A 24,428-nucleotide genomic window follows, 5' to 3' on the forward strand; every position below is an offset into this window, starting at 1 on the left:
TGTTTAATCAGCCGAATCCCACTCAGAGCTTTTAATGTTTATGACTTTCACAAGTTGTTGAATGAAGAAATCCCTTAATAAGTCAGAGAAGCCCAGAAAACCATGTTGGGAAGACCTGCTGTGGAGGTCTGTTTGTAAGGCACAATTTGAAAAAGCTAATTAGGAAGGACTGGAGCTTGGAGGCTTATTCACTGAATGATCAGTAACTTGGAAAACAGCATCTCTGTCTTAAAAGAGGTTTAAAAAGAAACAAGCGATATAGACGTGATTACCAGACTGTGTAAGACAGTGTAACAAAGCCTGATCTTAAAGTGGTACAAGTATACAGTACTTGGGCTCCAAGAGCTAGGAAGCTCCTAGCATTAGCAACCTTAACGTAACTAGGGCTTAAACTGTGACTCCTGGTCCAACTGTATAATAGTGTTTTGACTCCCTTAAAAGTACTCCTGAATATAGTCTTTGGCAGTGTGTTATTTATTTTGTGCTGGATGATATTGCTGTGAGTAACAGGCGTGTTTGAAAGCCTGTTGGTTTGTAGACATTTTGTAGAATTTGGGTCAGATCCTTTATATACTTTTTTGAGTAAAAGTTGTCTACAGCCCACCAGGGAACAAGCAACCTTAGTGTCATAAGCAACCTTAGTGTCTTTTTTAAGCACAGTGTGGAACACATAGATAGGTTTTGTGCTACAACCAATCAGCTGGAATTACTAGATTTTGTTCTTTTTTTATCTCCAGTTTTGGTATCCAGCACGATGGAAAAGAAAATGACTGTGAGCCTGTTGGAAAACGTCCATATATTATGTCCCGACAGCTGCAATATGATCCTACTCCACTCACCTGGTCCCAGTGCAGCAAGGAATACATCACACGTTTCCTAGAGTGAGTGGTCAGGTTGTAACCTTTCCCTGGAATGAGTACAACTGTGTATGAGAAGTTTATGCAGAGTTTAAAGGACATCCTGTATTATTACATTACTAGATGTGGGTTTTTGTAGTGTGCTTGAGTTAATTCCCATGGAGAGCATACCCTAGGCTTCCTGCTCACTTAGTATTTGGGAAAAGCTCCATTATATTCTTGCTTTCTGGAACTGAACTCAAGTCTTGGCATATCAGCTCAGGTGTGATGCAACCTGCAGTTTTTTGCAGTTATTGGGAAGAAAGAAGCCTTTCCGTCAAGAACTCTAATGGAACATCATAAACCTTGCCTTTGGCCACAATGACATGGGCTTGAATTCAATTACTTGTTCAAATTCATTATGTTCTTTCTAAAAGCAACAATATAGTATAACCTTAAGCAGAGCCTTTTGTGTGCTCTGAAGCCACTCTGCAAACTGTAGTGACCTCATAATATTTCTACTTTGACAAACTATATTTTGCCTTTGTAACCCTCCCTAATTAGATAGAGTGCTGTTTGTTAGCAGCAATTTAGATTATTTTAGCTGTAATCTGGAGGTACTACTTCCAAAGGCTGTATAAAAATGACCATTAAGAATTAGATATTGAAAGTCTTTATAAAAGTACCAAAAAATTGTGGTTCTGTTTGTTTCTGGTTTTTCACTTGTTTGGTTGGTTGGTCTGTTTGTTTTGTTTGGGTTTTTTGTGGTTTTGTTTGTTGGTTTGTTTTAATGCAATTTTTATCTTTTAGCCGTGGGTGGGGATACTGTCTGGATGATATCCCCCAAAAAGAAGTGTTAAAGTCCCCGATCATTGCTCCTGGGGTGATCTATGATGTGCATCACCAGTGCCAGCTTCAGTACGGTTCCAATGCTACTTTCTGTGAAGATGTGGATGTAAGTGTTGTATGTTTTCCTTCATTCTCCTAATAATAACTTAAGCTTCTTGAACAATGTGGAAGTGCAATCACTGAACCTCTGCTGCTAACTAGAAATGAAGCATGTTCAGAGTCTCACAGACTAGATGTGCAGTTCAGGTGTTCCCTAACACCGTTTTAATTCCACTCTACAGATTCTATGAGTGGTTGCCTTCTATTTTGCAAGACCTTTACTGGACCTAGCTGCGTATCTGTTGTTAAATGCCTGTCTTTAAGCAGTGGAGTAAATTTGGTTTTAAACTTATAATACAGATCTTAGGTAAATTATCAATACACTGTAAATCTCATTTTTATAATTCTCTTTTATATATGAGATTTATAAATCTCATTTATAGATTTAAACTGACCAAATCATTCTAGAAACAAGTTTTCAGTCCCAGGAAGAGTTTTCTGAAGAAATTAGGGCTGTGATCTGTTCCCATATGTCCTGATTTTTCACACTGTTGATGCTCTGAATAATTAAAGGCAATTTCAGTCCATGTACCTTGAAGAATCTTTATTTTCCCATCAAACATGAGATGTTCTTGTGGAAATGCATAATTTAAAAAGTACCCTGGGGTTTGTCTCACAGTACAGCAAAGCAGCATTTTGTGGACATGCAAGGGAGCAGTGTAGTCATAGCAGCATATCTCTCTGCAAGAGCTAGGAGCCAGTGCAGAGTAGCAGGTTATATTATCTAAGGTGCGATGGCATTTTAACTGTACCTAGCATGTTCAGGGCTGTTTGGCTCCATGCAGCAGTTTTCTGCATAGAACAGTTCAGAAACAGTGTTTTCAAGTGTTAGTCTAGCTAAGTGATCACTAATTTTTGCTGTGTTTTGGACAGCAATCTGCAGCAAACATTGCAGACAGCATCCAGCTTGCGTGCCCTGTTAAGCACAGCTGTGGCATTGTGGCTGTCAGCAATGCTGGTGTGTTTTTTAGGCAAGGTATTGCACACAGCTGTAGACTGGGGACTGCCAGTGTTGACTGTTTATTCAATTTGGATAATTATGTGTATTCTCATCCACCCTTCTATTAGGGAGATTACTTCTGATTAATCTTCTCAGCCTTAATAGGTAACATGATTACCGATGTTGAACTGCAACTACTGAATCTGAAGCAGGTATTGAAAGATTGCTTTCATTACCCACTGTTCCAGTTTCCTCCATTACTATTATTTGTCTGTTGGTACAGATAGAAAATTATAGTATAATTTTGCAGTATTGGTTCATTCTGTCTCTCTTGGGTTTGAACCCACTAAGCTGTTACATTCAGCATCTCCTGGTTAACCAATTTTACAGGTAGACATATGTCAGAAAATTAATCAGAATCATCTGATTTTGTGTTTTACTGGAAGGCCTGTGTTTTGCAGGTAGCTGCACTGGCAGGGAAAGGAATTGTGAACAGTATACTCTGCCTGGCGAGTTGAATGATCAGTATAGTCATTTTGTCTAAGAGGTCTGACTGTTCTTTGCCTTTCCACTGTTTACTTAGTGCTCACTCACTCACCAGGCTATATTTGTTCTGTACCTTTAATGCCTGACTGAAATTGATCCACAGATTCTTTTTGAGAGAATCTGTATTTAGCTGAAGATGCCCAAGAGTTCAGTGATTTCACTTAGAAAAGGCTGAGATGTAGAATTCGGATAGTGCTTTCTACAAACCATTTAGGTAGTAAGTCCTCTAAGCATTTCGTAAGTACATAAATATTGTCCCTCTAATAATGAAAAGATAATCAAATACTGATTAGGGGGAGGAGTCTTCCAAGTGGTAGCTACACCCATAGCTTTCTATAGAACAGGCTGTGGGAGCTCAGAATCCTTATCACCCTCTCTTTATCTCCAAAACTTCCACTGACTGCAGTGAAACTGGATTTATTTGGACTTGACTTTCTTTAAGGCACAGACTGTGGTCTCATAGGTTGGGTGGAAAGTGTATGCTGTATTACTGATGATACAAATCACTTGTCTTGCAGTGAGTAATTGATAATGAATTTCTGGCTGTTACCTCAAATGCACACAGTAAACAGTGCTTTTTCTTGCACTGTTTTTATTCCAGTATTCTTAAAGATGGAAAAAAGCTCTGGTATGTGGAGATAAATACGGAAACATTCTTGCAAAGCTAAAGAATTTCCTCCATGAACTTGGAAATCTATGAGTGCACCTCATAAAAATGTGAAAAGCTGTATTCAAGTTTTGTGCCTTTCTCTTGTATCTGAAGCCCAGTGCAGGTCTGCACTTTATAGACTAAAAAGCATGAAACATCTATATACAAGAGTTAAAAATAAAGGATTAATTCCATAATGACTGAAAGTTCATCAGGCAGAACACTTGGGTAGCTCTGCCGTAACAACCTGACACTGATGGCTTTGCAAAGAGTTGCTGAGCTACTCTTAAACTATTAATAGGGAACTGCAAACCGACATTTGACTTGTATACAAAACCAGCTAAATGAGCCAAGATGCAATGCCCCAGGCATTGCATTGCAGCAGGAGGTTTGAAGTGGTTTGAGATGTTCTGTGCTATCAACTTTCTTTTGGGTGTTCCAGATGAAAACCAAGGTGAACACATGAAGCAGAAGTGAATAAAAGGCAACTCTCTCAAACCAGACTTTGCCCAAGCTTATCTGTTTTAAATAGAAGCAGGTCAGAAACCAACAGCCAAGTTTTGCATTTAATACTCAGCCAGATGTTGCTGCTAGCTCATTGTGTCTGGATTTTCACAAGTGCCCAGTTTCTGTATTGGTTCCCAAACTTGGCATGTTGTTTACTCTGAAAATCCCAGTGGGAGCTGCTAGTGGGACCCTTCTTATTGATGCCATTCTCTGATGACATTTACAACTGTCCCTGCTTCACAGGTGAATGCTGCCAGCTCTGTTCCCTCTCAATGCTGAACTCGGCAGTTCAAACACCCTGAGCCAACACCTGGCCCAGAGCTCCTGGGCTTTTGCTTCTGCTGTTCCAGTTGGGAGTGCAGAGTCTCTGGGACACCCCTGGTTTCTCCAACTTGGAAGTGGTCTTCCCCACAAAGGCCTGCTTATTCAGGAGTTCCCAAGCATGCAGGGAACTGTGTGTCAACCAAAAGAGAAACTGTTGTGCATGTGAACTGGAAGAGGGAATAGCCCTGGATGACTGTCCTCACTCTCCAGAGAATACTTGTGATTGAGTGAAGTAGATTTGTTCTATGTTAGCTGTACAACTTCTTGCCTCACTAGCTTTAGTAACTCTCAGGATTTTCTGTCCCTTCCATGGGGCTGACCACTGTCTGCGGAGCGGCAGCTGAAATGCTGTGCTTTACTGGCAAGGTACTGCATTAAACTGGCACCAGGTTCTGAGTAACTTAAGTGCAAATATTCCCTAACCAGAGCCCTTACTCTACCCAGCTCACTAGTCTTTTTTCTCTGCCAGCTAGCCTGGACTTCTTCTTTTAAATCATTCCTTTGCTGTCTGCTTGGCTGATGTTTTAACATACCTTTGTTTTGATTGCTTTCTTTTTGGAACCTCCACAAATATTAAACTGGTTGTTGTACTTGGAGACATGATATTGCTTTTACTCACATGGCTACCTTCTCTAACCTTTGATTGCACTTTTCAGGCAGACAGCAAAGCAAAACTGAACATTGTTTTCATTAGTACTCTTCAAATCAAAGTAATAAAGACTCTGTCCACTTTTGCTTTAAACAGTAGTGCCCGAACTTTGTAAAGTAATTTTTCCTGTGTGTAGCTGGGAGCTGAGCAGCCAATGAGGAGAATATTTAAACTCACATGGTTCAAGTAGTTCACTTCATAGAAAGTATTCACTGATTTGTATTTGCCAAATAGTCCCTCCATGTACATTAATGAGGAGTGCCTAAATTTGGACCCTTCGTGGGAAATGCAGCTTTGTAAATGGACGTACAAAACTGTGGGAGATTTTTGAAAATCTTGACCATAGGAGTTCAGCTCTGCTTCAGACTGCCGTGGTTTTCTTTCTTTTCTAGAACCTTTGCCAAACGCTATGGTGCTCAGTGAAAGGCTCCTGCCGCTCCAAACTGGATGCAGCTGCGGATGGAACGCAGTGCGGAGAAGACAAGGTGACTGTGGGCCACGCTGCCTGCCAAAGGGCAGTGAGGGAACCATGAGTAGCTCTGCCACTGTTCAGCGTGAAGGAGGGGCATCCTGTGACATCTCCATTTAAATTTCTACTCAAGTTTTCGACCTTCAGGGACTGAAATAACAAATAATTCACAATAATATTTTCCTGTGACGATAATCTCAGGCTGTTTGTCCTTTCTCTCCTCTCTGCAGTGGTGCTTCTCCGGTGAGTGCATCACAGTAGGCAAGACTCCTGAAGCAGTCCATGGTGGATGGGGCGTTTGGTCGTCCTGGTCCCACTGTACGAGGACATGTGGGGCAGGAGTTCAGAGCGCAGAGAGACCATGTGATAACCCAGAGTAAGCTGAGTCCACAATCTTTTCATACCTTTTATTCAAGACCTTTGGAATACTTGTGATGTTGGAGTCATTTTTGTATGATGCTGTGTTATTGGCAAGTGCCAAAGGTGCTGAACATCTGTCCTTCCCAGTTAAGCATACCTGTGTGAAATTCAGTTGGCTCACTTTTTGCAATCATCATCTCATTCTTTAATTTTTACTCTCCATGGAACTTATTTCTACACAAAATTTTAAAAAATCCTGTTAGTTAGCAGTCAGGTTTTGCAGAAGTAATAGAAATGTTGCTTTAATAAAACTATCATGAAAAAATAGATGTCCTCAAACACTGGATGAGGACAATAACTAACAATCTGTTCCTGAGAGAAATAAAGGACTCACCTTTCATTTTTTGTTCTAGTCATTAGCTTTGTTTGAGCTCCCAACACATGAGTTGATAGCTACAGAACATGAAGGGCAGAATTTTCTAATACATACCTGAGTTCATGATGACCCCACATCTGATTTTCAGAAATCTCTAAGAGGATGCCTAACAGCAGAAATCACTTGGCTATTCTGGAAGAAGTGTCGAACATTCTGAAAAATATGGTATTTTGAGGGAGTTTCCTTCATAAGGTATTTTGTTGTGAGCTCAGCCAAGCAATGTACCAGGCACTTCTTTGGGACACAAGGTATATCTAGATCTGTGTGCTCCATACTGACGTGTCTGAATACTTAAACATGTAAATGGTATCCCTACCCTGTCAAAGATTCAGATTCACCTTTTTATCCCATTGGAACCTGAAAGCTCTTTTGCTTTTTGCTCTTCTAAAACTACTTTTTACCTAGAATCTCACATCCCAATCTCAATGTTCCTTTTCTAGACCACAGTTTGGAGGAGACTACTGCACTGGAGAAAGAAAACGCTATCGCATGTGTAACATTAGCCCCTGTCGCAAAGGCTTGCCAACCTTTCGTCAGATGCAGTGCAGTGAATTTGACACAGTTCCCTACCAGAATGAATTCTACCACTGGGTTCCCATTTACAACACAGGTATGAAACTACAGATTTTTTAATATCCTGTATATAAAGTCAAATATCCAGACCTCTGAGAAACTGAGTCACTGAATTTTAAGTCTTTTAATTAGAGAGAAAAATCTGGTTTGCCTCCATAAGCAGATGTGAATTTCATGTATACACAAGGCAGTGGTTCTCCTCTACACATAGAAGTTTTTGCAAAGCTTTACTGATAGGAGTTTTGAGTGTAACTGACTCAGTTCCTGGAAAGATATTACACTAAGAAAAGCTGTTTAAGTCACATCTATACTAATTGTTTTGGGTAGAACTAAACCATCTTTTCCAGTGTCAACTGCAGAACGAGAAGTACAGTGGTTTGGTGTAGAGCTGCATGTTTGGGCCTTTAGGCACCGCTGCACCTAATGAGCAAAGCTCTTCCACTACACCAACGTGGCTTTACTACTTCCAAATTCAGATCTGCATGGTAAGTGCAGCTGGTCCTACACTGAGGAAATGATATAGTGCCTCAACTGGTTCAGTAATGTACTAACAGGTATTTTGTAAAGACAAAATTGATGCCTCTGCCTTATAACTTGTTCTGTAACAGCTAGTTACTAAATACAAGGGTAATAATTATTACCATGCAATTTGATTTTTTGGTGAATGTATAAATGTAAGGAGTAGATTAGACAATAGAAGCTACCAATATAATTGTTTTGAGAAAAAATGGACCATTTAGGGAAGTGGAGCTCAAGATTCAGCTTCATTTGCCAGTAGTATTTTTCAGCCTGTTCATTGCATTTTCACAGTTATTGGCAGTTCTGAATAGGCTTCCTAAATTTCAACTACTGTTTCAATTTCATGTAACAAATACACCATTGAAGATTAGCCTGGAGCAGACTTCCAGGAAAATTTCTGATGAAAGAAAGTGCGGTTGGTGGAACAGACTTTTTCAGAAGGACACCCGGTAAAATAAACCATGGTAAATGGTAACATTCTAAGGCTTAGTCCAAAGCCAAACTCATAAAGTGTCTTCTGCAGTCCCCTGTTACTGAAATTGGGATTCCAGTCCTTTCTGTTACTCACATGTACCACTGTTGGGTACACCATCAGTTCAGTTCGTGTCCTCTTCAGGATAGTGTTGTAGAACTGGTAGTACTGCATGTTCATTTATTGCCAAAGGTCTGCTCTTAAAGGGCATTTAGAATCATGAGTCAAGTGCTTCCTGCACACTGGAAGGCAGGCCTGTGGTGTGTCCATGTCATATTTCAAATAGAAGTGATTGGAGCTTTACAGATAAACCATTTATCTTTAAAATGCTGGTTTGTTGAGCCTGATATATTTCATCTGGAACATCATGGGCTTCAGTGACCTTTTGCAAAATCCTTCAAATACCAACCAAATATTTCTTCTGTGACTTAAAAAAGGTTTTTGACTGTTTTCACCTCTTTTCTCAGCAACAGAACTTCAGCCTAGAGTTATGTGTCTCCCCCGTGATCTGTGAGATCCTTAATGTTTGTAACTTTATTCTTACATTCCATTAATAACACTTGATGTGTTTTCTTGCTGCTGAACTTTAAGTTACCAGAATCTTGGATTCCTCAGATAGGCTCTCCTAGGAACATTCACCTAGACAGGGAGCTGGCCAAATCCAGTGTTGATCCTTCATTGGACATCATCATTTTATGACTGAGGGCGGGTGGCTGTCGTGGGCAGACAGCTTCCAGTTTTGTACAGCCCATGGCATTACCTACTGCTTTGAAATATATCTGAGAGTTTTGCACCCATCTCAGTTTCAAATTTTCTTTCACCTTCCATTGTTTGCTAAAGGTGTCCTGGGCAAAGCAGCTTTAAAGAGGGTCATGAGACAGTGCTCTCCCAGTGAGATGGAACAGTGTAAGCCTTTCTTCTGAGTGTTTGTCTTAGACCAAGACTTTAAACAACAGTAAACCACATGAAAAAAGAGTTGACGTTTCAGGGCCCCGGAGACTTAATTAACGTGTCTGACATATGTCCACCAGCCTTTGTTAGTGTATCCATTAACTGGTGCCATCCTATTTCAAAGACTTATCAGAGCAGTCTGTTACTACTTCAGCTTGCTGCCAGGAAGATATTTCCTTGTGTTTCATTATGAGACATTATCTTCTTATGCTGCACATGGGACATAAGGGGAAAAGAAAAAGTCATCAAGCTTTCCCTAACCCTGAGTACGTGTAACACATTTTGTGTGGAAGCTTCTAGTTGAGGAGGTGAAACACTGAGCTAGACATTTTGTGGCATTTTATACATTCATTTTTTCCTCATCTGACTGGAAAAATGGTAAATGATGGTTAGAATTGTGTCTCCTGGCTTTAATCTCATAGCTTACATAAGCCAGTTCTAATGAATGTCACATAATTGAACACCTTGAATGTCCTTTTCTCTTGTATAAATTGTACCTTTATAAGAGGACAAAGACTCTTTTTTGAATAGTTTATAATTTAAAATAAGGTGAGATGCAACAAGCAGCTTTAACAAGCAGCCTGGCAGAACAATGGATGATATCCACTGTTACATAGGCTAATGATATTTAAGGTTCCAGTTTTGATTTTTCCCTCATGTTTTAAATGAGTTTGGGCCTGTTGGAGAACTTGCATAGTCCTATTGTGGAGTTGCCCTGGAACAGAGAAACCCACCTACCTCATGCTGGAGCACCTGAGTATCCCTGGGAGCCTCAACATGAAGGGGACATCCAGCAGCTCTAACCAGGATATATTCTGAACTGTTCTCATTACCCAGACCCCTGCTTCGACACTTTAGTCAAACTTTGGTGCTAATGCACTTCTTTTACCATCAGACTGACCCCACATTTATTTATTTCCTACCTTTTGACAAATTACGTTTATCTCAATCTGATGGCTTCTCAGGGTTTAACTTTCATGTAGTGACTCCTACCCTGAATCATATAAATACCTTTATTTTCTCAGTCAGTGCCAGGAAGATCTCATGTACTGTCAGATAGGGGTTATGTATCTAAAATGTTTAAAACTTCGTATTTTTTCCCAAATATATATCTGTATCAAGTAACATCTGTACTGGTGCAGTCACAGGGGCTGAGCTAACAGCACAAGATAATGCTGCTACTGCTTTAAAATTAAACTTTCTTTGGAGATCCAGGCTTGGTGAAAGTGGTAAAGTAGCTTTGCCTCGGCTTTATTTTCCCATTTTGTCTGTGTTTGGTAATTGCCTTGTCTGATTTACTTTGTTTTTTATTTTCTCATTCAGTCCTGAGTTCTCATAGAGGTGAGGCCTCGAAGAGAAGAGGCCCACCTCTTTTCTTCCTTGTGAGTTAGGAAAAAATATTGAGGCCTTATCTTCTGCTGACAGACACATTAATCACATCCTTCTCAGTCAGGTTAAGCTGGGTCCCTCCTGCCTGTGAACTCATGGGAGTCAGCTGCAGGGGAAACAAATTTAAATTGGGAGGGGAATGTGTTCCTTTCTAGTCACCTTGACATTGTTCTGTTTACATTTGGTGAATCTGAACTCTGTTATAAAATACACAGGGGAAAAAAATCATATGCCTGAATTTTAGGTCAGTTTAGCTGACTTGCTTCCTTGGTCCCATTCTGATTACAGATAAGTCACTGGGTGCTTAGGGGAGCTGTGTGGCTTGGGATTCCATTACGTCTGGGTTTCCTTTATGTATTAAAGGGTTTATCTTGTTCCTGTTCAAATCAGCAGTGTAGTCTCGGTGCAGGATGTGTGCACTCTGGAAAAAAAACAGGGTGTAATTTTTCTGGGCTTTTGAGTGTTAGTGGCACCTCAGCTAAAATCTGAAGTCCAGCAAGTGGCAACACACTGCCAGAAGGATGCAAGCAAACAGGAGCAAGTTTGTAGGAGAGCAACATGAAAGCCAAGTGACTTGAAAAAAATAGTTTATGAAAAAGCCCGAGAAAAGCAAGTTTTGCTCTAGAAAAAAAATAAAAGAAGGTTGAGTGAATTGAATGCTAGCTATCTGAAGAGAGTTTCTAAGGATATATTTCATGCATATGCCTGAGTTAGTAGAGGTAGAGGCTAGCAAGACTGCATGGCTATGTGCGGTGTTGTGCTTGGGTCTGGAAGAAGCTGCAGATATCCAAGCAGTCCCACGTCCATGTTAACTGACTCTGAAAAGCAGGATCCCATGGTCCTGTCAGCTCAGTTTGAATGTAGCTCTTCTGCTTTCAAACTTGAATTTGAAGTCAAGTGTTTTGTTATTGTATTTCATACTGCAACTTCCACCCTCTCCCCTCAAGTAATGCAGGAATCCCCAAAGAGAACAGGATCCAGCAGTTCTTCATGTCCATAAGTGGCAGCATAAGCAGAAACAGCCAAAACAACACAAGCGAACTTTAGGTTACCAAGTAAAAAAATCTTCATTGCTGTATGGGTGGTTAAACATTAGAGCAGGTTACTTAAAAAAAGGTTTGAGGCATTAATGTTGTTGTAGTTTAAATACGATCTAGTCAGGAGCAGTCTAAATGGCTTTGGTACTGCTTTGGTGGGGAGTGATGTGCGAAACTCTCTAGGCTGTACTCAGTCAGAAATCAGTTCTGTTTAAATAGGAATTCAGTGTGAATAGGATTGTGTGAACATGGTCATGACTGAGTGTTCGCAGATTGGATCTAGTATTTCGTGCATATGCTGGTTTGCAAGAAGTTTGGTATATTTTGGCCTAGAAGTTACTAAGATTACAGCCTTTTTGCTGAAGTCTCATAATGAATTAATCAAATTTGGTGAAGTAACTGAAACTAAACCAGCTGCTTTAATGAGTTCCTTCTGAGCAACCCTAGTGCTCATATTGATCTTAGTTTAGTCATTTTAGATTTTCAGGACTGAAATAAGATTTAGAATATCTGAATTCAATGCCAGTCTTTGCTTTCAAGTTCTTCCAAGTGTGTTTATTTTGCTTCTGTATCAGTTATCTATCTGAAAATAGGAGGTAAAAGTACTTTCTGCATTTGTATCTGTTTTGTGTTTAAACTATTAGACTTTTTGTGGAGAGTGGCTGATTCTGATATGGTTTATTTGCAGCCCTATAATAATGGAGCCCTGATCTTTCGTCAGGTCCCTGAACTGAGCTGTAGAAAAATCAAGGATAGATAAGTAAATAAACTTAGAAAATGAATGGCTAATACAGTGCTAGTATGATTTCCTCAGTGGTGCTCTAACCGTCCTTCTGTGCAGATGAATATTGAAATAACTAAAGAATGATGGTTTTGTAGGACTGAGTTTGTGAGGAGGGATCAATACTCTCTCATTGCCAATGGGCCTCAGAAGAAAAATGATAGGAAGGTAGGATCTAATTTAAATTAGTTACTACAGTTAGGAAAACGAAGAAAGCTTTCATGCCTAGGAAGTCCTTCTTTGAATCATGACCCTTTGCAAGTCCAAAAGTTTCCTTGTTATTTATTTTTACATTTTATTTTGGCATAGTAAGGGAATTCTCTTTCTCTGCAAACTTCTTCTGAATTATATACTTAGATTCGTCATAGTTAGGACAGGAATATGTCAGCAGTCAGCACTGCCTGCTTCTTCTTGCTCAGTAATTTCTGAGATGGAATTGGATACTATCTTGCTTGTTATGTCAACACACAGCTAAGGCGGAGGTACAGATATCCAACTGCTGTTCTACGTATTCCGTTATGAACAATGTAAAAGCTGAAATGACTTTCAGCAAAGTCTGTGGCCATCAGAATCAGTTCTGAGTTGGTAACAGAGCAGCTGGAAAACTGGGGTTCTCCTTTCCATAATGGTATTGTGATTTGAATTTAAAAAATGGTGAATTGAGAAGGTAAGCAAAGTAGAACAAAATTTAGAGCACTAAACTAATCAAATTAGCCACACAGCCAGAAGAAGGTTTCTGCAGATAGAAGTAAAATTAATTGTGTCACTATTGTAACAGCTCTTATCAGAACAACCAATGGATGTTGTGGCTGGCAGTTTTCACAGAGGGGCTGAGGACTGATAAGGGTTACAAAATTTGTGTTCTTGCCTGAGACTCTTCGATAGCTTGATCTCTGTTGATATTCTTGAACATGACTCATATCACCTTGAATTCCACCAATGTTATAACCTTGGTCCATGTGTATCTTCTGCCTCTAATCTTTCTGTTGCCCTTTACAGAGGCCTCTTTGTTTCAGAAGCCACAAATATGACATTGTTGTCAGTCCTAAGAAGCTAATTTAGCTCTAAGAGGTAAAAGACAAGAGTTAAAACACAAAACTCCTCATTAAGGTTTTGGATTTCCTTCAGTGTCCCTCTTAAAATTCTTGTTTGATCCCAGTTCTGCAGAGATGCTGTTTGCATGAATGAGATCAATATTTTTAAAGTTAAGACTGTGTAGGCTTCAGTCCTTGAGCTGCAAGGATGTCGGGGGAAGGAGCTGCTATCACTTGTATGCACTGTGTGGTCCTGTGTATATGTTGGTGCCGTACCAACCAGAGCAATGAAAGTGAACATCCCGCTTCAAAAGCATAAACTTTTTTGTAGGAAATTATTTAGTTTCTTTGCATTACCCAAATTTTAATTTCTCTCATTACTAGAAATTCCTCCAGTTTTAAAAATGTTTATTCATATGACACAATCAAAGTCAGTAAAGGAAGAAGGGGTGGAAGAGGGAGAAAGAAATTCATTAGCCATTATGTATAAGATGTATAATTACCCTGCATCCCTCTGAGATCAAAGGGATGGCTTTTGTCAGCTCTGTCAGGCACAGGATGAAACTGTCACTCAGCAGAGACACTTCTGCAGCATACAGGAAGGTTGTATTAAAATAGTTCAATAATGGTGCCTTGAAGCATCTTCAGCTGACCAGCAGTTTTAAGGCCTGGTGCTCTTCTCAGGAAAGCATTTCAGCTTGATGAGGATGACTAGATTGCTCTGGAGTCTTCTTATGCACCAAAATCAGAAGACAGTTATTCTGTTTGCTGTCCCTCATAGCTATGACAGTGGATGATTTTTTTCAGTGAGATACCTGTAGCACGATTGGAGGGTTTCTAGGGGAGTGATAGAAGGACAAAGATTGTATCTGTCTTTGCTTTGACCCTAGTTTCTGTTTGAACTCATTTTCAGTTTGTACAACTATTTATCAAAATTGTGTCCTTTGACTTTCCAAAGCCTGAGTTTCAAAATTTCCCATTCCCAAAGGCCAGTGTCTGTGAGGGAGGGCACTCTGTGTTTGGGCCTTCTTACTTCTGGGATGGATTAGACTGGTCCCGTCGGAGAGAATCTTGTTTCAGAGAACTATGGATTGCTTTTGCTGCAGCAGTTCCCTTCCCTATTGCTTCCATGTGCATCTATCCAGCACACACCTAGGATAGAGGGGTAGGGTGCTAGCAAGGACCCTCAACTGGTGCCCATAAGACATGTTGGCCATACTAGAGCACCCTTGAAGTCTTATGAAGATGAGCTAAGGACTCCTGAGGTAATAGAAGCCAACGGGGAAACACAGTGAAATACTTCAAAGGAAGTAGTGACACAGCTGGCAGCCCAGCTAAGTGACTCTACATCAATGCTCACAGCATGAGTAGCAAGTCAGAGGAGCTGGAAGCCACCGTGCTGCTAGAAAGCTGCGGTCTAGTTGCCATTACTGAAACTTGGTGGGATGGATCCCATGACTGGAGTGCGACAATGGGTGGCTACAGGCTGTTCAGAAGGCAAAGACAAGGATGGGAGGGTGGAGGGCTTGCCCTCTTCATCAAGAGATGGATAGGGTGTGAAGAGCTGTCTCTGAAGAGCAGCCATTGAGTGCTTACGCATAAGAATCAGAGACTGAGGTAGCAAAGAGAACTTCGTTGGTAGTGTTTACTACAGGCTGACTGATCAGGGAGAGACAACTGACGAAGCCTTCTTACTCCAGATACAGGAGGCATCATGCTCTCGGGCTTTGGTCCTGCTGCGGGACTTCAGCCACCATCTCCTGGAAAAGTAGCATGGTGGGCTGTGGGTGATCTAGGAGACTCCTGGAGTGCATAGAGGTTAACTTCCTAAGCCAAGTAACAGACAGCCCTACCAGAGGGGATGTGATATGGGACATGATGGTCACCCAAGCAAGTGAGCTAATTGGTTATGCCAAGACTGGAGGCAGCCAGGGCGGCAGTGATCAGGCACTGTTGGAATTTGCAGTCCTGAGGGACATGGGGCAGGTGAATTGCATTTTAGAAAAGCCAAATTCTGGCTCATCAAGGAGTTAGTCAACAGGATCCCCATGGAAACTGCCCTCAGAGGTAAGGGAGCAAAACAGAGCTGGCAGATCTTTAAGGACATTTTCCAGAGAGTGCAAGAGCTCTCAATCCCCAGGTGTAAGAAACTGGGTAAGGAGGGCAAGAGACTGGCATGGCTGAGTTGAGACCTGCTGGTCAAACTAAAGGGAAGGAAATGCAGAGCAGTTGAAGCAGGGACAGGTGTCCTGGGAAGAGCACAGGGACACTGCCCAGTTGTGCAAAGATGGGGTCAGGAAGACCAAGGCGCAGCTGGAGCTGAACTTGGCGAGGGACGCGAAGAATAACAAGAAGGGCTTGTACGGATATGTCAGCCAGAAAAGGGAAGTCAAAGAAAGTGTACTCCCCTGGTGTGCAAGACTGGCAAACTGGTAACAATGGACAAGGAGAAGGCTGAGATATTCAACAACCTTTTTGCCCAGTCTTCTGTAGCAACTTCTCTTCCCACACCTCTCGAGTGGGTGAACTGGAAGCAGGGACTCAGGAGTAAAGTCCCTCCCACTGTAAGAGAAGATCAGGTTTATGACCACATGAAGAACCCGAATATACATGTCTATGGGACATGATGAGATAAATCTCAGAGTCCTGAGGGAATAGTAGTAGTTGTCAAGCCACTCTCCATGATATTTGGCAGTCAGGTGAAGTTCCCAGAGACTGGAAAAAGGGCAACTTCGTACCCATTTCTATGGAGGGTAGAAAGGAGGACCATGGGAACTACCAACCTGTCAGCCTCCCCTTTGCGCATGGGAAGATCATGGAACAGATCCTCTCAGAAGCTATGCTAAGGCACATGGAGTACAGAGAGTTGATTTGAGACAGCCAGCACGGCTTCACCGAGGGCAAGTCCTGCCTGACCAACCTAGTGGCCCTCTGTGATGGAGTGACTACATCAGTGGACTAAAGGAAGGGCTACACATGTTGTCCATCTGGACTGTAGCAATATGACAAGAGGCAGTGGATTTAAACTCGAAGAGGGTAGATACAGACAATAGATATGGAAGAACTTGTTTTACAGTGAGGGTAATGAAAATCGGAAGAAGTTGCCCAGAGAGTTGGTAGGTGTCCCATCACTGGAAATATTCAAGGCCTGGCGGAACAAGACTCTGAGCAATCTGATCTATTTGAAGACGTCACTCCTGATTGCAGAGGGGTTGGACTAGATGACGTGGAAGGTTCCTTGCAATCCAAATAATTCTATGACTCTGTGATTCTGTGAATTTTGCAGTATACTCAACCCCAAAGCTAGAATCAGCAGCAGAGTCACAGGCCTGGAGCTAGGGGAAACATGCTTTTGGGGGCTAGCAAAGGGAACATGGACACAGGATCTGTCATCTGCAGAAGAACCATGCATCAGGAAAAGGGAGAGAAAGCAACATGGGTGTGGACAGCAACACTACCTGCATTGTTAGTAATCCTGAGACCTTTTCTGCAGTTTTCATGCTTTTGTTTTATTGTGTAATAAGGAGGTCTAGGGGGCTGGGGTCTCTAGAGGACCAGCCTGAAGACTCATCTGCTGGCCCAGCCATGGTTTGGTAGGCCATGAGGGACCCTCCCAGCATCACTGCTGGTGGGGTGGCTTCTTGCGGGGCTGGGAGGGCTCCTCAGGGCTGCCGGCCCTCCTCTTCGGGGCTCTCCGGGGCCTCCCAGGGGAACGTTGGCTGCCCCGGCTGGAAGTGGAGGGCCCGGGCACAGCCTCCTCGGTGATCTCCTGCAGTTCTTCTCGCTCCCCGTGGGTGGAATGGGGAGCGTTGGGGGCGCTGCTGGGAGCCCCCTGAAGAGCTGGGCTGGGGGCAGGAGGCTCCGGAGCAGGATCAGGGCTGCTCTCCCGCTCCCCAGCAGCAGGGGTGTCCTCCAGGCCCATCTGATGTCGGACCTCCCCGCTGCACCGGCGCACGATGGTGTCGATGAGCTGCTGGACAAAGCTCCTCGTGCGCCCACCCAGGGAGGTCTGCAGCACCCGGACCAGAGAGTCTTCAATGAGGCCAAATTGGCGCAGGCTGGAGATGATGAGTCTCTGCACTGCTGCTGCCTCCTGGGCATCTTCCAAGAGCTGCCCCAGCTCCTGGCGCAGCCAGGGCAGCAGGGGCTGGAGGACAGGGGGGTGGACGCGGAAGATGGACGCCCAGGTGGAGGCATGGAAACCGCCCACTGGAGCCCTGGGCAGCGGCCCCGCGGCCGGTGGCCGGGCCGCTGCAGGCTGATGGAGGCCGTGGGCGGCTGGGTGTCCGGGAGCCCCTCCGGTCAATGGGACGACGACCAGTGGTACGGATGGTGGAATGACCCACTCCTCATAGTCGTCGTCCGCCCGCACCGAGTGCAAGATGGAGGTCACCCTCCTCTTGCAGAGGGGGCACTCGGGCTTGGTCTCAGCCCACCGCACGATGCAGGTGTAGCAGAACTGGTGGAGGCACGGCAGGACGTAGCTGGCCTCCTCCCAGCTGTCCAGGCAGATTGGACAGCGGGTGTCCAGCTCCGCGGCCATGCTCTCCACGTGCGGCAGTGGGCTGTGGGGAGCTGGGGATGTCACGCTGCTCCCTCTCGCTGGCGCTGCAGCAGCGGGTGTCACGCTAGAAAAGGAAGAGAGGCCACAGTCCATCGCGGGTCCGGGCAGGGCTGGGAGCAACGCCCAGGCCCCTCAAGAAGGAGAGCCTCCCGGCTCCCCAGGGGGAGCTTTCCCCTCTCAGCTCACCTCTGCTGCTGCGAACGCTCCGCCTGGGTGTCCCGGCTGCCCGAACGAGCCAGGGCCGGGCAAAAACCTCCGATGGCTCTGGGGTCGCGCACTGAGAGTTGCACTGAAGAACTCCCCGAACTCGACCTCAGCACCAGGAACCGCCTCGCAGAACACTCCAACCTCGCGTCCTCGCTCAGCTGGCGTGCGGGCAAAAACCGACGGGGTCCGGCTCGGCGCCCGGATACAAGCAGCCAGGGATGCGTGGTCACAATCCATCTCTCGGTGATGTCACCGTCCATCGCTCAGCGACATCACCGTCCTTCCCTTGGCGAAGTCACCACGGGCCATCCTCTCCCACAGTGCTCCAACACATATGCGGTGTCACTGCAATGCCACTGTCCATTCCATGCCCCATTTCTTGCCTTCAGCTCAGCATCGGTGTTTCACTCCGGTCACCGACCCCTCAGCCGCGTTTCCCCACGGTCCCGTCAGGTCACTGTGGCCGTGTCTGACGTCTCCAAGCACACGCGACAAGAGGGTTCACTTCAATAGCGCCTCCTGCCTCCCTGGGAGGCTGCAGCACAAAGTCCCACGGGCTCTCCCCGCACCCCAGCACTGCTGGCCATCCCTCTGCGCTCCCCTTCTTCCCCCCACAGAGGGTCACAGGCAGCCCCTGGCTGACTCTCAGGGATCCTGTTCTACCCAGGGGGGATCGAATCGAAGCCCACGGCTGCCTCCAGCCCCGAGCCCTGGCTGTCCCCTTGCCAAAGGTGGTTGCACTGCACATACCCTGTGGAGACTTCACAGGACATGGTCCCTTCTTTAGAAGGGTCTTTGTGTTCAGTTCCCGATGCCCCTTGGGCCGGGCTGGGTCTGGAGGCTGCAGGGTGATGGGGGACACAGCACCAAGCACCCCAGCGACTGTGCCTGCCATTGGAGCAGCTTTGGGAAGAAGCGGGAGCCCGTTCCGAGTCAAACCTCGGCTCGGTCTGGGCGCTCACGGGTGGGAACTGCTGGCAGTGCAGCTCGGGGACCACGAAGAAGACGGCCATGTGCCGTGCCGGCAGCATCCCGCCTCCCCATCCATGGCCACTGCGCTTGCGGGGCCTGGCCGGGCATTTCCCCGCGGGGTGTCAGGACAGGCACAAGCCCCACCGCATCTGCCGCCCAGCGGCACGGCTCCAAGGCCATCTCCCTGCCCAGGACCGTCAGTGGCACCCAGAGATGTTGTGTCTCTCGAGTCCCCGCCAGGACCCGGGCGGCTCAGTGCCCTGAGAGGGACTCTCCTGTCCCCCACAGAGGCTGCGTCAGGCTCTCTCCTGAGCAGGACGTGGTGCGGGAAGGCACCGTGACATCCTCCTGGATGCTTCTTTGGGGCACTTTGGAGAGCGCTTCATCAAACTCAGGGGTCCATTTAGCCCCTGCCAGGCGCTACTCGAACCACGGGAGCCCGTGGGCCTGCAATAACAGACGGCATCGTCAGGCCTTTGGCTCTCGTCTCTTGTCACTGCTAGCCCTTCTTCCTGCTCCCAGCTTCTCTGCCCACCCATGCAGATCTTCTCGTTCTGGGCGGGTGGGGGAAGGCAGACAGCCTTGGCAACTGGTGCCACTTGCTCTCGGGACGAAGGGAAAAAAAAAACAAAATCAAAAAAAACAAGGCCAAAGCCCTAAGCACGGAGAAAGCCCAATCACTGCAGGAACTGGTGGGCGTGTGCAGCCTCCGCGCAGCCCGCTTTCGTCTCCTCAAATGCACGATCGGTGCTTTGCAGGCCCAGGAGGGCTTGTTGGTCATCAGGCAGCACAGCGCTGGGGCTCTTCCCTCCTGGAGCCCTGTGCGAGGGGGCTGGAGAAGGGGACGCCGTGGTGCCTGGAGATGGTGCACTGCAAGCCCTGAGGAGCATCCGCCAAGGTGTCCTTGCGGGCCGATGACGACAGAAGGCGCCCTGGTAGCATCCCTGTTGAAGCACTGCCCATGGGGTCAGCGTTGGCCACACCCATAGCGTTAAGTCACAAATTCAAAGACAATCCGGAGAAGTCAGGGAACTCTCTGGACCAATTTGGTGCTCTGAAGTGCCTCTAGTGGGTAATATGGACATGGAAGGCCAGACAGTGAACATGGAAAATGAAGGTTAATTGACACCACAGGTGTTGACAGGGTCAGAAAGGACTACCCGCTGTATTGTGACCACCTCCACGAGGAAACAAAGAAGGGTTATAGTTGTAGGTGATTCCATTCTGAGTGGTACAGAGGGTCCAATATGCTGGACAGACCCTCCTGTATGGTCCCCAGACTGCTACCCATTACGGGTCTTTTATGTGGGTGGCACATGAGGTTGCGACCCGTAGTCCAAGTGCCATCAAAAGACACTTCTAGGCCTTGGGACAGTTGGTAAGGGAATCGGGAGCACAGGTCATTTTCTGATCTCTCCTTCCAGTTGCAGGTAGTGACATTAGAAGAAACAGGCAGACGCAGTCTATTAATATGTGGCTCCGTGGCTGGTGTGACCACAACAATTTTGGGTTTTTGATAATGGGATGGCCTACATGGCACCGGGTTTGCTGGCATTGGATGGAGTTCACCTTTCTCAAAGAGGAGAGAGGGTCTTTGCACGTGAGCAAGCAGGGCTCATCGACAGAGATTTGAACTAGACAGGATGGGGAAGGAGGATGATATGAGGCTCACCCGTGACAAGCTGTGGGATGAGAAGCCAAGGATAGAGACGGCTGGGGTGCTAGCGAGGACCCTCAGCCTCTGGCCTTGAGATGTTCTGACCTCACTGGAGCACGCTTGAAGTCTGATGGAGATGAGCCAGGGACTCCTGAGGTAACGGAGGCCAACAGGAAAACTCCAGTGAAATATTTCAAGGGAATTAAGGGGTGTTCTTCTAGGAAGGTGATGCGGCCAACAGCCCAGCTTGAAGTCCCTCTACACCCATGCTCACGGCACAGGCAACAAACAGGAGGAGTTGGAAGCCACCGTGCTGCTAGAAGGCTCTGACCTAGTAACCATTACTGAAATTTGGTGGGACAGATGCCATGACTGGAGTGCAATGATGGGTGGCTACAGGCTGTTCAGAAGGGACAGAGAAGGATGGAAGGGTGGAGGGGTTGCCCTCTCCATCAAGAGAAGGATAGGGTGTGAAGAGCTGTCTCTGAAGAACAGCCACGAGCACGTTGAATGCTTATGGCTAAGAATCAGAGATGAGGCAGCAAAGAGAACTTCGTTGGTAGTGTTTACTACAGGCCAGCTGATCAGAGGGAGACAGTTGATGAAGCCTTATTACTCCAGTTACAGGAGGTACTGCACTCTTGTGGTTTTGTCCTGCTGTGAGACTTCAACCAGATGTGCTGGAAAAGTAGCATGGTGAGCTGTGGGCAATCTGAGAGACTCCGACAGTGCATTGGGGGTGACTTCTGCAGGCGGGTGATAGACAGCCCGACCAGGAGAGATGCGATACTGGACCTGATGGTCACCAACACAAGTGAGCTAATTGGCGACGTCAAGATTGGAGGAAGACAGGGCTGCAGTGATCAGGCGCTTGTGGAGTTTGCAGTGTGAGGGGAGTGGGACGGGTGAAGAGCAAAGTCAGGACTCAGAATTTCAGGAAGGCCAACTTCCAGCTGTTCAAGGAGTTAGTCAGCACGTACCCCGGGAAGCTGCCCTCAGGGACAAGGGAGCAAAACAGAGCTGGCAGATATTTAAGGACACTTTCCATAGAGCACAAGAGCTTGTGATTCCCAGGTGTAAGAAATTGCGTAAATTGCGACTTGAGTACAGCCTTTGACACAGTCTCCTACAGCAGCCTCACAGCGAAGTTGAGGAGGTGTGGTCTAGACAATAGAGTAGTGAGGTGGGTTGCAAACTGGCTTAAGGAGCGAAGCCAGAGAGTGGTAGTCAATGGTGCAAAGTCTAGTTGCAGGCCAGTATCTAGTGGAGTGCCTCAGGGGTCAGTACTGGGGCCAATATTATTCAATATATTCATTAACGATTTGGACGAAGGAATTGAGTGCACTGTCAGCAAGTTTGCTGATGACACCAAGCTGGGAGGAGTGGCTGACACGCCAGAAGGCTGTGCTGCCATCCAGAGACCTGGACAGGCTGGAGAGTTGGGTGGGGAATAACCTGATGAAATTGAACAAGGAAAAGTGTAGAGTCCTGTACCTGGGCAGGAACAACCCCAGGTTCCAGTATGGGTTGGGAAATTACATATTAGAGAGCAGTGTAGGGGAAAGGGACCTGGGGGTCCTGGTGGACAACAGGATGATCATGAGCCAGCACTGTGCCCTTGTGGCCAGGAAGGCCAGTGCCATCCTGGGGTGTATTAGAAGGGGGGTGGTTAGTAGATCAAGAGACGTCCTCCTTCCCCTCTACTCTGCCTTAGTGAGACCCCATCTAGAATATTGTGTCCAGTTCTGGGCTCCTCAGTTCAAGAAGGACGGGGAACTGCTGGAGAGGGTCCAGCGTAGGGCAACAAAGATGATGAAGGGAGTGGAGCACCTCCCTTATGAAGAAAGGCTGAGGGAACTGGGTCTCTTTAGTTTGGAGAAAAGGAGACTGAGGGGTGACCTTATTAATGTTTATAAATATATAAAGGGTGAGTGCCACAAGGATGGAGCCAGGCTCTTCTCAGTGGCAAACAATGATAGGACAAGGGGTAATGGGATCAAGCTGGAACACAAGAGGTTCCACTTAAATTTGAGAAAAAATTTCTTCCCAGTGAGGGTGACAGACACTGGAACAGGCTGCCCAGAAGGGTTGTGGAGTCTCTTTCCCTGGAAACATTCAAAACCCACCTGGACATTTTCCTGTACAACGTCTCCTAGGCGCTCCTGTTCCAGCAGGGGGGTTGGACTAGATGATCTTTTGAGGTCCCTTCCAATCCCAAACTTACTGTGATACTGTGAGGGCAAGAGGGCAGCATGGTTGAGTGGAGAGTTGCTGTTCAAACTAAAGGGCAAGAAGGAAATGCATAGGTAGCGGAAGCAGAGACAGGGATGCTGGGAAGAGCACAGGGACACTGCCCAGTTGTGCAGAGTTGGGGTCAGGAAGGCCAAGGCGCAGCTGGAGCTGAACTTGGCAAGGGAAGCAAAGAATAACAAGAAGGCCTTCTGCAGATGTGTTAATTAAAAAAGTTAGGTCAAAGGAAACGTGCTCCCCCAATGAGCAAGACTGGCAAACTAGTAACAAGGGATGGGGAGAAGGCTGAGGTACTCAACAGCTTCCTTGCCTCAGTCTTCACTGACAAGCTCTCTTCCTACACTTCTCAAGTGGAAAATAAACTGCCAGATAAGGACTGGAGGAGGAAAGTCCCTCCAAGGGTAAGTGAGGATCAGGTTCGTGACCACTGAAGGAACCTGGACAGGTCTGTGGGACCTGAGGGAATTGTCAGATGTAATTGCCAAGCCAGTCTCCATTATGTTTGAGAAGTCACGGCAGTCAGGCAAAGTCCCTGGAGACTGGAAAAAGCAACTTTGCTCCCATTTTTAAAAATAGTAGAAAGGAGGACACTGGAAAGGCACATGGAGGACAGGGAGGCAATTTGAGACAGCCAGCATGGATTTACTGAGGGCAATTCCTGCCTGACCAATCTAGTGGCCTTCCATGATGTAGTGACTACATCAGTGGACAAAGGAAGGGCCACTGTTACCTATCTAGACTTCTATAAGGCGTTTGACACCATCTCCCACAACATCCTTCTCTCTAAATTAGAGACATGGATTTTATGGGTGGGTTATTCAGCGGATAAGGAACTGGATAAAGCCAGCAGCATCCTGGCTTGTATCAGAACTAGCGTGGCCAGCAGGACCAGGTCAGTGATCGTCCCCCTGTACTCGGCACTGGTGAGGCTGCATCTCAAATCCCGTGTTCAGTTTTGGGCCCCTCACTACAGGAAAGACATTGAGGTGCTGGAGAGATTTCAGAGAAGGGCAATGAACCTGGTGAGGGGTCTGGAGCACAAGTCTGATGAGGAGCAGCTGAGGAAACTGGTGCTGTTCAGCCTGGAGAAAAGGAGGCTGAGGGGAGACTTTATTACTGTCTACAACTACCTGAAAGAAGGTTGTATCATGGAGGGTGTTGCTCTCTTCTCCCAAGTAACAAGTGACAGGACAAGAGGAAATGGTCTCAAGTTGTGCCAGGGAAGGTTTAGTTTGGATATTAGGAAAAATTTATTCACTGAAACAGTTCTCAAACATTGGAACAGACTGCCCAGGGAACTGCTGGAGTCACCATCCCTGAAGTTATTTAAAAGACAAGTAGATGGAGCATATAGGCAC

At 45.8% G+C, this 24,428-nt stretch overlaps 1 protein-coding gene across 1 annotated transcript in view; it reads left to right on the plus strand.

Annotated features, from left to right (window-relative positions):
- ADAMTS12 (ADAM metallopeptidase with thrombospondin type 1 motif 12) overlaps positions 1 to 24,428 on the plus strand; it is a gene marked incomplete at both ends in the record, with an annotated part of 180,521 nt that overhangs the window by 100,239 nt on the left and 55,854 nt on the right. The window contains 5 exons of the mRNA XM_080363013.1: positions 738 to 881; positions 1,647 to 1,791; positions 5,792 to 5,884; positions 6,099 to 6,244; positions 7,105 to 7,274. Of these exons, the coding sequence (XP_080219139.1) occupies positions 738 to 881; positions 1,647 to 1,791; positions 5,792 to 5,884; positions 6,099 to 6,244; positions 7,105 to 7,274 (698 nt within the window). The remainder of the gene's footprint in view (positions 1 to 737; positions 882 to 1,646; positions 1,792 to 5,791; positions 5,885 to 6,098; positions 6,245 to 7,104; positions 7,275 to 24,428) is intronic.

Source organism: Nesoenas mayeri, assembly GCF_963082525.1.
Source record: "Nesoenas mayeri genome assembly, chromosome: Z".
NCBI lineage: Eukaryota > Metazoa > Chordata > Aves > Columbiformes > Columbidae > Nesoenas > Nesoenas mayeri.